Source organism: Triplophysa rosa, linkage group LG9, assembly GCF_024868665.1.
Source record: "Triplophysa rosa linkage group LG9, Trosa_1v2, whole genome shotgun sequence".
Lineage (NCBI taxonomy): Eukaryota > Metazoa > Chordata > Actinopteri > Cypriniformes > Nemacheilidae > Triplophysa > Triplophysa rosa.
The window spans coordinates 16,691,188-16,705,538 of NC_079898.1; the positions used below are offsets into that span (position 1 = coordinate 16,691,188).

The 14,351-nt window shown below is 39.5% G+C and overlaps 2 protein-coding genes across 2 annotated transcripts; both read left to right on the top strand.

The window, feature by feature from the left end:
• The first annotated feature begins 1,358 nt into the window (after nt 1-1,358).
• slc17a5 (solute carrier family 17 member 5) lies at nt 1,359-6,477 on the top strand. Its single transcript, XM_057342092.1, has 11 exons — nt 1,359-1,499; nt 2,283-2,470; nt 3,212-3,445; nt 3,656-3,743; nt 3,832-3,918; nt 4,120-4,238; nt 4,355-4,516; nt 4,643-4,775; nt 5,100-5,247; nt 5,359-5,449; nt 5,815-6,477. The coding sequence occupies exons 1-11, from the start codon at nt 1,412-1,414 to the stop codon at nt 5,944-5,946; spliced, it is 1,470 nt and encodes a 489-aa protein (XP_057198075.1). The 5' UTR covers nt 1,359-1,411; the 3' UTR covers nt 5,947-6,477.
• Nucleotides 6,478-6,683: 206 nt separating this feature from the next.
• On the top strand, nt 6,684-12,917 carry eef1a1a (eukaryotic translation elongation factor 1 alpha 1a). The gene is made up of 8 exons (XM_057342037.1): nt 6,684-6,778; nt 8,202-8,377; nt 8,458-8,637; nt 9,292-9,588; nt 9,696-9,846; nt 9,936-10,192; nt 10,834-11,068; nt 12,145-12,917. Exons 2-8 carry the CDS (start codon nt 8,234-8,236, stop codon nt 12,267-12,269), a joined length of 1,389 nt encoding a protein of 462 aa, XP_057198020.1. The 5' UTR covers nt 6,684-6,778; nt 8,202-8,233; the 3' UTR covers nt 12,270-12,917.
• Nucleotides 12,918-14,351: the final 1,434 nt, after the last annotated feature.

Consider the following 14,351-nt stretch of genomic DNA (forward strand, 5'->3'; position numbering starts at 1 on the left):
TAGAATGTGTTGTTGCCTTTGGTAACCAACGTAAAGAAACAGATGAACAAACTTAAATTACAAATTTTATTTGCAAATGTACAAAAACTATTGACATCAACAACAGAGACTATACGGATAACGTTAGTCTCTCGGCATTTTAAAACAAAACTATGAAATGTGATTATCTTTTGAGATAATCGTTTTCTTCTTCACCCTCTGTCCTCACTCTCCCCTTCTCTCGTGTAAACTGTAAAAATGGCCTAATATTCTTTAACTAAAAGGCTGAATCTAGCGAGTGAGATCAGAAGCAAAGAATAGAAAAAATTAAATACATTCATACTTTTTCAAAATTTGTGTTTTTCAAACACTTGAAACTGAGTGTAACGTCATTCCGTCTGCTCTTCTATACTGTGATTGTCATTGGAGTGTCTTTCGGTTTCCATAGAAACAATCGTAGCTTGGTGGTTACTTTTGTGAAACGTAGGCTCGTCCTTACACTGCTCATGCGTATTATCCGGAACAACCTGAAATATACATTTTGGTGTTAATTGAGCTCGAGATGCAAATTTTATGACGCTTTGCGACCTAATGATCTGACTAACCTGGACAGGTTCTTTCTTGTATCCCATCCGTCTCAAAGTTCGCCGTGCTGTGCGCTCTGATATTCTTTTCTGCTCGCCAAAATTGTACAGAGCAGTCATCCGAGTTACCGTAGCCTTTTTATCGGTTTCAACCAATCTCGCTATTCTCCGTTGACCCCTCTCATCAACAAGACATTTCCGTCCGCATAAATGCCGCTCACTAGATGTTTTCTGTTTTTGACACCATTCTGCGTAAACTCTAGAGACTGTTGTGCGTGAAAATCCCAGCAACTGAGCAGATTGTGAAATACTCAGACCGGCCCGTCTGGCACCAACAATCATGCCACGGTCAAAAGTACTGAGATCAGAATTTTTCCCCATTGTGATGCTTGATGTAAACAATACGCGTTTCTTAATTCCAAGAACGCAAAGAACGGACTTGTGTTCTCGTGAAGACCAGTATTGCAAGGTGAACTCGCAAGGACGCGCCGCAATGATTTCTTCTTCTGGTAGTTAATGGCGGTTGCAAACCAAGGTTAAACGGTGTATTCCCGCCACCTACTGGATTACATGGGATTACTTCTGCATGTCTTGTGTGTGTGTGTCTAATATCATACGCACATGCAATTTTGGACCTTTGTTTGTCTGTCTTTATCATAGTCCTGGCTGTTTGTTTATACCTAAAAAATGTATAACCTTAAAATAAATAAATACATATTTATGTACATCTTTTTTATAAACTCTAAATCTAGCGGACTTTTATTTTGGTATGTTTGGTGCTGACAGTAACGCAGCTTCCGCATTGCTTGTGTACGTCTGGTCAGGCAGGCGGCCATACAGCATTTAATATGGAGCATTCATCAGCATCAGACTCAGAAACTGAAGATCATGTCCAGCCTTTACTTCGCCGGAAAAACAGCAGCGACATTCAGAAAGGTAACTAGACATTAACCCCATGACTTTTAGGTATCTGTGCACAAGTAACTACAACGCTCATTTAACAATGAAACGTAGGAACCATGCATAGTTGTACTAATGTACTAAGTCAAAGTAATAATCAATATGTGCTAAAAACGCATAGTTTTAGTATAGAACGCAGTTAAACTGAATTTCAGATGTCGTGAATTTCTTCATGTTATTGCATGTGCGACCAAGAGTGATTCAATCTCAAGTTCATTGTCCTTTAGTTGTTTTGGCGGCACGTGATGCAGTCTGCATAAACAATTCAGAAGCAACGTCACATGATAGGTAGCAGGCAACACCCCTGAACATGTTTAATAGTTTCCCCATTTTAGTTACAAACATACAATCACGTCTTCTTTCTCAGTCAATGTAGGAGACTTTCTTTACCTTCCTATTATTTTTTGGGGTTATTTTTCCTCATATCATTATTAACGGTACTGTTTAGTGTGTTGACAAAATGTTTATATGCTCCCCTAGTTGTTTGTCGCTTTGGATAAAAGCATCTGCCAAATGAATAAATGTATTGGCAGTTCTTGGTATTTGTGAAGGCCACTTCATGATAAACTTCATGTTACATACCGAAAACTACAGAGCAATGAACATGGCTCTTAAAAGTACTCTGGTGGAATGTTAAGTTGCATAGTTTTTGCAGTAGGCCATTTGAATTGACTGGAGAAGCCACAGTAATGTGTGTCTACTCAACAGACTTCCTATGACATGCTTGTGATTGACACTTGGTTCCATTTGTACTTTCAGCTCCTGCCTGTTGCTCCTCACGCTATGGACTGGCTTTGTTGTCTTGTTATGGCTTTTTTGTGGCATATGCTCTCAGGGTGAACCTCAGCGTGGCAATGGTTGACATGCTGAAAAACAGCTCCAGACCCAACTCCAGTTCATCTGTCTGTCCTCGACACAGCAGCCCTGTACCCAAACACAATCACACTGTAAGGCCATGTGATTACTGTACATATATGTCATAAGCAAACACTTAATTTTGTGATTAAAGGGGTCATATGGCGCAAACACATGTTTTTCTGTTATAAGTTGCCCATGCATGTATTAGACACGTAAAATTGCAAAAATGAAAAGTGTCGCAACAAAAGATGTATTCTATCTAAAAGCGAATGCTCACCCAGACCTGCCTGAAACGCCTCGTGTAACCACACCCCCACAAATCCACGTCAGTTCGTGGTATGATTTGACTAAGACCGCACAAATGTATACGCAAGAAAGATGGGCGTACCTGTCAGTACAATTGCTTTGGAACCTGATGTTCCAAATATGGTAAGAGGCGATACATTTCCGTCACACGCTTGCACTATTCGACCAATCACTATGCACTGGTTAACTGGCCGATCATAGCGCACCTCGCTTTTCAGAGCTTTGTTAAAAATCTGCGCGTTTCAGAGAGGCGGGGCAAAGAGGAGATACAAACATGCACAGTATGTGGAAAATACAGCATTTTTTAACCTTAAATCATGTATACACATTGCATTACATCTAAAACAAACGATAATATTCGTTTTAGCCGTGTCATACGACCCCTTTAAGAAAAAAAGTAATGATTAAACAACATAACAAAACCTCTTATATGTTAAGTTTAAGTGTTGAATTGAAAAGGAAAGTCTTGTATTTAAACGATTAGATTTCAATTGTATTAATATAGGTTTTGTTGTTCTAAACAGGCTCGGGTTTATGACTGGGATTCAGAGACTCAGGGCTGGATCTTGAGCTCTTTTTTCTATGGCTATATCCTTACTCAGGTACCAGGTGGTTACTTGGCACGCAAATATGGTACCAAGTGGATTTTGGGTATTGGCATTCTTTGCACTGTGATCTTCACTCTTTTGACTCCACTGGCTGCTGATCTTGGAGCTGGTTACCTCATTGCCGTCAGGGTGTTGGAGGGTATTGGGGAGGTGAGAGAAAGAAATTCCTAAATTTGTGGATTTTCTGTTCACTGTAATCAGTCCGTGTTGTCAAATCACTTTGAATAAAACTGTTGGATAAAATGCCTAAATGTAATGTTTTACGAAGTCAGGGTCGTTGTTGTTGTTGTATAAACAGTTAATTTTGGAATATGAAAGAGAGTCTATAAAAGGTTGATGATATCCTTCTTGGGCTGTCAGGGAGTATCGTATCCTGCCATGCATGCAATGTGGGCATTGTGGGCACCACCTCTGGAGAGAAGTCGTCTGCTCACTATCTCTTATGCAGGTACCCTAGTACTCCTATTATTTGCTCAACAATCTACTTATTGTTTGTGAGTATTTGTACTATTATTTGGTTTTCCTTCCTTTTAAAGGTGCTCAGTTGGGAACTGTAGTGGCCCTTCCCCTGTCTGGCCAGATATGCTTTTACCTAGACTGGACATATGTCTTTTATATATTTGGTAAGTGTCTTTTTATTACTATTCGTGTTATTTCTAAATGATGAATATCAGGCTTTCTAGTGCAATAAACATAAAAAAATTGTATACAGACTAACACATCATCTGAATATCTATTAAGAAATGCTAAAGAATATCACATACATTATTTAGCATCCCTAATGCACACACACGATATCTGATTTATGTTTGTCTGTTTTGTAGGTGCTGTTGGTCTCCTCTGGTTTGTTCTCTGGGCTTGCTTTGTCAGTAACAGTCCCAACTCGCACAAAAGAATAACAGAAACCGAAAGGCTCTATATAACGTCATCTTTGAAAAATGAAGTATGAAGTGTTACACTGATAAGCGTCTGCTTGTGTTTTTAAGTAGGCATTAATATATAGTTAATGTTCTCAAAACGATTGATACCGTTTAAGAACGTTTCTTGTTCCTGCTGCAGCTGTCCCCAACAACAGACTATATCCCATGGACATCAATCCTCAAGTCCTTGCCCTTATGGGCCATAGTTGTTGCGCACTTCTCTTACAACTGGACATTTTACACACTGTTGACACTCTTACCCACATACATGAATGATGTTCTGGGATTCAGTATCCAGCAGGTGAGTGCAAAGCTGATCTCAGGTTATATATACTGTATTTAAACATGTACTGTATATTTGATATAAAGACGCTTAAAGACAGGAATGATATGTGTAATATGTGTTAACTCATGATGTCACTGTTAGAATGGAATGCTGTCTGCTCTACCCTACATTGGATGTTGGTGTGCGACTCTGCTGGGTGGACAGCTGGCAGACTTCCTGAGAGAGAGATGTCTCATCCGCACTGTAATTGTGCGTAAAGCTTTCACTCTAGTGGGTAAGACATTCATAAGACTCACAAAATGACATCATGTAACATTATGCACATTTCTTCAGGCAATGTTGATGGAGTGATTTAAATATAAATAGGGTAATATGTGTAGTTGTAGCTTTTTAATAATCCTTTTGTGTGTACAGTACAAGTGTGGCAATACTTGAGAGAGACAATTGTATGAAAATGTTCTCACAAAAAAAATGCCAGTAGGTCAGTGTGGGGTTGGAGTGGAGGTATAACAAATAACATCTTGTCCATATAACAACCATTGCATATTAGATATAGTTTAGTTAAGCTAATATGTCTGTATGTATTGAATGTGTCCAGGAATGATGGGACCAGCTGTGTTTCTAGTAGCTGCTGGTTATACCAACTGTGACTACTTCTTGGCTATTGCTTTCCTCACCATCTCTTCATCTCTTGGGGGCATGTCAGCCTCTGGATTTAACATCAATCATTTGGACATTGCTCCCTCGTAAGACAAGGCTTCTTTTAAACTTCTTTTTAGCGTCTTTTCTTTTTTTCACAAAGTTATGCAGGTGGCCATAAATTTTGACAAAATTATATAATACCTTTTCTTTTACAGCTATGCTGGAATATTGCTTGGGATCACAAATTCATTTGCCACTATACCCGGCATGGTGGGACCAGTAATAGCAGGATTTCTGACCAAATCTGTAAGTTGGTTTTTTATTTAGTCTTTCTTTAAAGAGTCATATAAAAGGTCCACTTACAATGGTGATCAAGGTTTCTTGCACCATAAACAGTTTATTAGTAGTTAAGTAGTTTAGTTCTGCATTCATTAGTTTGCATGATGCATGTGAAATGAGTATAGTTACATTAAAACAGTATAGATAAGACTATACCGGTTCACAAACATTTGTTGTTAATGCATTATAGTATTCCTCTTTTTAAAATGCATTGATCTGGAGAGGTTTTTTGTGTCAAATGACTTGGACAGCTTTTGAAATTTTCCTGTATTCCATGTAACAATCATTTTATGACAGAGCAACAAATGCTTACAAATTTTGCTTGAATCTAGAGCACCAATGCAGAGTGGCGAATTGTCTTCTACATCTCAGCGGGAATCAATATGTTTGGAGCCATTTTCTTTACGCTATTTGGGGAAGGCACAGTCCAGCCTTGGGCTGTCCAGAGAATACACTGCCGATAAAATATGTTCACAGTAAGCCGTTCCAGAAGGCCAAAGGGACACCACACGGTTTACACATTGATTGATATTGCACAATCGTTTTTTTATTATTATTCATTTTATAAATATTCAATACAAGACACAATGACATGAGAGATTTTGGTAATATCTGAATTGTCGATTTCTTATTTGCCATCTTGTTTATGACATGGTTTTTGATTATAATTTTTTTAACTTGAATGACTAAAATGAGATTTATGTGAAGGAAAAAATCTCTTGTTCTCATGCCTTATTGTATAATTTGCACATACCTTGTGTTAACCAGGTGCACAATCAACAACTTCTTATAAGGGATATTTTTATATTTTCTAAATGGTCTTGTTGCTTGATTTTAGCCATGATTTCTGTTTACGTTTTTTTGGTGGGAAGTATTTGTGTAAATACTGTAACTTGTGTTATACATGGATTGTGAGCTACATTAAATGCTTCATTACCCGTTAAAAGTGTATATCAAATAAAATAATTTCACCCGTTTAATCGTTGTTAATTTTGTAAGTTTAAAGTTTTTAAAGAAATGTTAGGTGTCACCACTCGCAACAGCTGGTGTACGCCTGATACAAACTCTTAAAACATAAAGCTTTTATATAGCTTGTTTATTAAAATGTACAATCCAAAATATACAAAAATTGTTTACAACAAACTGACCTAAAACATCCTCCGTGACAGTCCTACGCTCTCTGATATAAGCAGCAATGATGCGCACATCTACGCGTGCGCAGTTGCTTCTGTCTCGCTCAGACTAGGCTCGCTCAGTTTCTTCAGCACCTCTTCAGTATCCTGAGTGCACGCGCAGGTACAGTACCTATCATACTCACACGCATTTTCATCCTCACTCACTGAAAATAAAGCCATTAAACGTGTCTGTATTTATAAAAGGAGGTCTGATGTCGAGATATGTTTTCTGAATAGTTGCCTCGTAATAAATGATGTCTTTGATGCTTGAATTCGACATTGCGCTAGATACAGGCTTGTGAATGGGAGAACATGGCGGCAGCTGCAGGATTGCACTGTTAAATCCCCTTGACATGCCTGTCGCCTTGAAACCGTCGATGACTAAACATCGTAGCGATATTGAGCATTTAAACTGAAAAATAAGAATTTGTGATGTGTTTTCAGACGACTGATTCAACAGTCAGTGATGACAGGGATTATTTAACAAGAATGAGTCTGTGTTAGATAACCTCAGCAGGAATAGACCTTCTGTTAACCTCTCGAGTTAAGCTAGGAATTAACTTCCTGACACTATTGGCTGTCCGTTTTTTCTCTTAAAGATTGTCTTGGATTTCTGAGCCTGATTAATTTCTGATCATATGTGTATGTGATCTAGCTAGGGGTGATGCAGTAGTTCACATGTGCAGAACATGATGTAATGCACTACCATAGAATGGATTGGGAATGTATAGTTTACCCGGTACTCCTATGTAAAACAATATTGGCTGTTCAAAGCTGTCTCACAAATGGCTGCCAGCCTTTTAAACCTGGTAGGAGTATCTTTACAAAATGGAGGTCTGCAGGGCAGAGATGTACCAAGCAGAAGAATACCATGCCTGGTCTGTTAAAGGAGCTGTGAGTTACATGGCTGAGCTAAGAGCCTAAACAGACAGAAAACTTTAAACTTCATGTTGGATTTGAGTGCATAGGGACTAACCATATTTGTTAACCAAATTTTTGCGTGCACCTCCTTCGTGTCCATTGAATAAAATTTCAATGTCAAGACATTTAAATAGGGAAGTCAACTCAAAGGTCAAAGCAGGGATTCCCATGCTTTTCATTTTAGGACCCACCTAGACATGTATACTCTTTCGCAAGACCCAACAACAACAAAAAGAAAATATGGGGGAAATAAGCATTATAAGCATAATCATTTGTTTAGAGAGTAGTTTTTTTTCCTTGTCATTGAATGAATGAACAGCAAGTTTAATTGCAATAACAAACTATCTGATGGTAAAGTGTTATAACTGTCGTCATAGCTAGTCTTAAATTTAATGTTTGTCATTCACTGCAATAGCCAAGCTCGTGTGCACAACCCAGTTCGCACAGACAAAAACAAACAACAAAATTTCTTCTTTAATCCAGAGGTTCATTAGCATACTTTGTTTAGAGTTTAAATGAGTGCTGGCATTAATATAGGCTAACTGGTTGAAAGTCATCCTCAGTCGAGTTAAAAGTTTGGCTGTTCTATAAGTTTGGACATTGATCGATTGTTGGCTTTGCAGGTTTATTGTCACTTTAAATAAGGCATTCAGCCATGGGAAAGGAGAAGCTCCACATAAACATTGTTGTCATCGGCCATGTGGACTCTGGGAAGTCCACCACGACCGGCCACCTCATCTACAAGTGCGGTGGAATTGACAAGCGTACGATCGAGAAGTTTGAGAAAGAAGCTGCAGAGGTGAGATACAGATTTTGAACAGCACATTTAAACATTTATGTTTAACAATTTTTCATGCTGTGAATGTGTATCATCCCTAGATGGGAAAGGGCTCTTTCAAGTACGCCTGGGTGCTGGACAAACTCAAAGCAGAGCGAGAGAGAGGAATCACCATCGACATTTCCCTGTGGAAGTTTGAGACCAGCAAGTACTACGTCACCATCATTGATGCTCCAGGACACAGGGACTTCATCAAAAACATGATCACTGGAACCTCCCAGGTCAAATAACCAGACATAAAAACAAAACATTAAAGGGGTGATATGACACGGCTGAAACGAATATTATCGTTTGTTTTAGATGTAATGCAATGTGTATACATGATTTAAGGTTCAAAAACGCTGTATTTTCCACATACCGTGCATGTTTGTATCTCATCTTTGCCCCGCCTCTCTGAAACGCGCGGATTTTTTACAAAGCTCATCGCTCTGAAAAGCGAGGTGTGCTATGATTGGCCAGTTAACCAGTGCGTAGTGATTGGTCGAATACTGCAAGCGTGTGACGGAAATGTGACGCCTCTTACCATATTTGGAACATCAGGTTCCAAAGCAATTGTACTGACAGGTACGCCCATCTTACTTGCGTATACATTTGGGCGGTCTTAGTCAAATCATACCACGAACTGACATAGATTTGTGGGGGTGTGGTTACACGAGGTGTTTCAGGCAGGTCTGGGTGAGCATTCGCTTTTAGATAGAATGCATATTTTGTTCCGACACTTTCATTTTTGCAATTTTACGTGTCTAATACATGCATGGGCAACTTATAACACACCAAAGACACAGAAAAACACGTATTCGTGCCATAAAAAACAATGTAATACACAGAAATAGCTATTTAACACTATTTCAAATAGTATTTTTCTGACCTTTTAGGCCGACTGTGCCGTGCTGATTGTGGCAGCTGGTGTAGGGGAGTTTGAGGCTGGGATCTCCAAGAATGGTCAGACCAGAGAGCATGCTCTTCTGGCTTACACATTGGGTGTGAAGCAGCTAATTGTGGGAGTCAACAAGATGGATTCCACTGAACCTGTTTACAGCCAGAAGCGTTATGAGGAAATTGTGAAGGAAGTCAGCACTTACATTAAGAAGATTGGCTATAATCCTGATACAGTGGCGTTTGTGCCCATCTCTGGCTGGAATGGAGATAACATGCTTGAAGCCAGTCCCAACGTAAGTATAATGGCATAAATATAAGTACTGCTACACACATCAATATAGAGCCTCACAGTAAAAAAAGAAAAATGACAGAACAATGTCGTTTGATTTCCTTCCTTTAGATGACGTGGTTCAAGGGTTGGAAGATCACCAGGAAAGAAGGGAATGCGTCTGGAACTACACTTTTGGAGGCTCTGGACGCTATCCAGCCTCCAACACGTCCCACTGACAAACCCCTCCGCCTGCCCCTTCAGGACGTCTACAAGATTGGTGGTTAGTTCTATTGCTTCCCGGCTTTTATTGTGAATACATATAATTTTGTAAATATAACGCAATGTCAATAAATGTCATTGTTTTACTAGGCATTGGAACCGTCCCTGTGGGCCGTGTGGAGACTGGCATCTTGAAGCCAGGCATGGTAGTGACCTTCGCCCCTGTCAACGTGACAACTGAGGTCAAGTCTGTGGAGATGCACCATGAAGCTCTTTCAGAGGCCTTGCCAGGGGACAATGTTGGCTTCAATGTTAAGAACGTTTCCGTCAAAGACATTCGTCGTGGCAACGTCGCTGGAGACAGCAAAAACGATCCACCCCAAGAGGCGGCCACCTTCACTGCTCAAGTAAGCTCTATATCTATAAACTTCAATAGTTGATTCCAGACAATCGCACAGCCATTAAAGGGGTCATATGACACATCTAAAACGACTATATTATCGTTAGATGTAATGCAATGTGTATACACGATTTAAGGCTCAAAAAGGCTGTATTTTCCACATACCCTGCATGTTTGTATCTCCTCTTTGCCCCGCCTCTCTGAAACTCACAGATTGTTTAACAAAGCTCATCGCTCTGAAAAGCGAGGTGTGCTATGATTGGCCAGTTAACCAGTGCGTAGTGATTGGGCGAATACTGCACACGAGTGATGGAAATGTAAAGCTTCTTACCATCTTTGGAACATCAGGTTCCAAAGCAATTGTACTGACAGGTACGCCCACCTTACTTGCGTATACATTTGGGTGGTTTTAGTCAAATCATACCACGAACTGATGTAGATTTGTGGGGGTGTGGTTACACGAGGCGTTTCAGACAGGTCTGGGGGAGCATTTGCTTTTAGATAGAATGCATCTTTTATTCCGACAGTTTCATTTTTGCAAATGTACGTGTCTAATACATGCATGGGCAACTTATAACACACCAAAGACACAGAAAAACACATATTCGCGCCATATGACCCCTTTAAATGTTCATTTTTTACCATCAGGTGATCATCTTGAACCACCCAGGGCAGATCAGTGCTGGCTATGCTCCCGTGCTGGATTGCCACACTGCGCACATCGCCTGCAAGTTTGCAGAGCTGAAGGAGAAGATCGACCGTCGCTCTGGGAAAAAGCTTGAGGATAACCCCAAGAGCCTCAAGTCAGGTGATGCGGCCATTGTTGACATGATTCCTGGGAAGCCCATGTGTGTGGAGAGCTTTTCGGAGTACCCTCCCCTGGGTGAGTGCTATCTCACCATTCCATTCAAAGTGCAAAATAAAAGACTGCTCTTTTTTAAAGCTCCAGTGAAATCAAAATGAAAGTTTTTTCCTTTTATTAAAAGTAAGTTAGCCTTAAGGACGTCAATAAACTGATATGCTCCTACGCGCTGACAAAATTCCCATTTAGAAGATATAAGCGTTCAAACTGACAGTCTGGCACATGCACTCAAAAAATCTAGAAATTCCATGACATCACGCTACGCTTCAACCTCTCGTCAAAGTTCTTGTCCAATCAAATCGGCTCTAGAATCCGAAGAGTCCTTCCCCCTTCACATGAGAGCTGCGGAAGCGGTGCCTCATATCAGCCACTTGGAATCAACATTTATTATGTCCTTCATGGTGAATGATGCATAGTGCACTAGATGATCCAGACAGTGTAAACATTTACATTAAAGTCTTAATTTCGAGTTAGTGTCGCGAGCAGTTGCTCCTCTGGTTCAGAGACACGATAGCACAGAGCTGATCGTATGCGTCGATCATACGCGCAAATCCGCTGAGAAAACAAAACGTATCTGACCCTTTTCAAGTCTACACAGAATCTTGTATGTTATGGAAGAGATAGGACATTGCAGCCTTGATGAGTAAAGGAGAAGACAAATGCCAGTGTCACTCACCAATGTAAATAACAAGCTTCAAATGACACATCACTGGTATCACTGATCTTCCTATTATTTTCCATAGACTTTTATACGAATGTAGCTATTACGCTGTTAAATGCAACTTTGCCAGGCTGACTGTGTGCCGTAAACGAAACGCTATTGATTGTTTTAAAAGGGGGCGGGGTTACTCGATTATGTCTCATGCTCTCTGCATTTTGTTTTTTCAATCAACACATCAAATAATGCTGCGCATTCCAAGGCATTGCAGTGGGGCTTTAACTGAAGTTAAATACATTATGGCATTGGACTGCATTGCTCTTATAACGCCAAGGAAATTCAAAACAATATTGCTCATTGTTAAAGACGTTTCACTGATACCTTATCAAGTGGAAAAATAATTTCCAAATGAAAATCATCCACCATTTTTGGTTTGCAGGTCGCTTTGCTGTGCGTGACATGCGTCAGACTGTTGCGGTGGGAGTGATTAAGGGGGTGGAGAAGAAGGCCCCGACGAGCGGAAAGATCACCAAATCCGCTCAGAAAGCCCAGAAGGCCAAATGAATGTTGTGTTTGACTGCCAACTCCAGAGTCACATATGGAAAAATAGTGGCCATCCAACTCTTCTATCCTATTGGCTGTTTAGGTTCTATAGTCAGAGACTGCTTAATTGTTCCAATGCATCGCAAAAGTATCAGAAGGAAAAAATAATAACAGAGCAGTCCTTTAAATCACTCGATTTGTATGTTGACCGTTAACTCTACACGATGCAACGTAGTGTTTTTGTTCAATTAGTGCTTTTCTCTTCAGTGATGGCTGTTAAAACCATATGTGATCGTAAAATCTTGATCTCTCTTGCTCTGGAGTGCAGTTTCAGCCTGGTTCTAAATTTGTTGTCTTTGCTTGTTTTAGTGATTGTTTGCAAAAACCATGTGTGTTCAGTATCCACTGGTAGTAAGCTATTTAAAACGATTCAGTAGACTTTGAGATCCTGTATGTTTAGCTTTGCATAACAACGTAAATGTAAAACAAAGCATTCTCTAAATCAGCCCACATCTGGGCCAATGCAATTCTGAGCACTTCTAGCTTTATGTTTAGCACTTTGGCGTATGCTAACCCCGCACAAGCACTTGACTTTAATTGGCATTAGCTATTTTGCACCTTATACAAAATGAAAAGCTTTCTTGTCATATTAAAGTTGTCTCAACCATGTGGAGTTTGTTTTTAGTTCATTGTTAGACAGGACACCACAGCAGACAAAGCTATTTTAGTTATATGATCATTTGAACCCGAGTTTGTACTAAAATAATATACAAAAATATTCAACTATTTAAAAAATCCAAACTTCGAAGAGATATTCAGGGCATTTAACATACTGTACTAGATAGGCATTTCTTCTAGATTTATTGGATAAATCGTAGCTTCGTCCAACCACACGATGTCACAAGAGGTCCGTTTACCTTGGAAATGAGACTAGGGCTATGGGATTCCTTTTGTGCCAATAAAAATGAAAGCAAACTTTTAAAAAACGAACAAAAATATACAATGAGAAAGAAAAAAAAAACTTTGATAATGAAAACAATAAACACAATTGCAAGAATGTGACATGATTTTCAAATAAATTGCTATTTTTCTTAACCATTTTCTAAGTTTCGTTTTTGCAAATAATAGTTTGAATTCGCTGCTAGATTTTTCATTTGCGCTTTCCGAGTTTTCGTTTACGCTTCTCAATTTTTCGTTCGCCTTTCTGGCACAAATCTCACGTGTAGGCGGGGACTTATGGCCGCTTTACGCTGATTGGCTAGTGAGTTTTTGATTGATAGCTCCCTGACAAGGAAGTCAATACTGAAGACGGTACAGTGCAACGAATCTTAGAGAACGATCTGCATGCTGTTATCTTTATTGTTTGTACTTAAAACTACTTTCTTATTTAGTTAGTATATTAGTAATTGGTATTTGAAGTTGATAAATCAGAATCAGAAGAGCTTTATTGCCAAGTGTGCTTGCACACACAAGGAATTTTCTTTGGTGTTGGAAGCTTCTAGTACAGACATTCAACACAATGACAATACAATATAATACGATTTACAGTCTAAAAGATTCTAAATTGTGCATATATAAAATAAAGACTATTTTACAGAAAATGGGGGATAATAACATATAAGAGACATTGTACAGGGTAGTACTTAGTAGAATAAACATATTAACAGATTGTATGTACACTTGTGCAAATGGATAATTTAGTAAGTAGAGGTAGTGTTATATACATGTAAATAAGATGTAGATATAATAAGGCACTATAGTGCACACTATAGGAGTAGTGAAAGTGGAATATTGCTCTTAAGGAGCAGTTATCTGTTTAGGAGGGAGATTGCCTGGGGGAAGAAGCTGCTTCTGTGTCTGGAAGTCTTGGTGTTTGGTGCTCTAAAGCGCCGGCCAGAGGGCAGCAGATCAAAGAGTTTGTGTGCTGGGTGTGTGGAGTCAATGATGATTTTTCTTGCCCTGTTTTTCACTCTGGAATCGTACAGGTCCTGAAGTGTGGGCAGAGGAGCACCAATAATTTTCTCAGCACTACGAACTGTCCGTTGTAGTCTTCGTAGGTCTGATTTGGTGGCCGAGCCATACCAAACAGTAATTGAAGTGCAC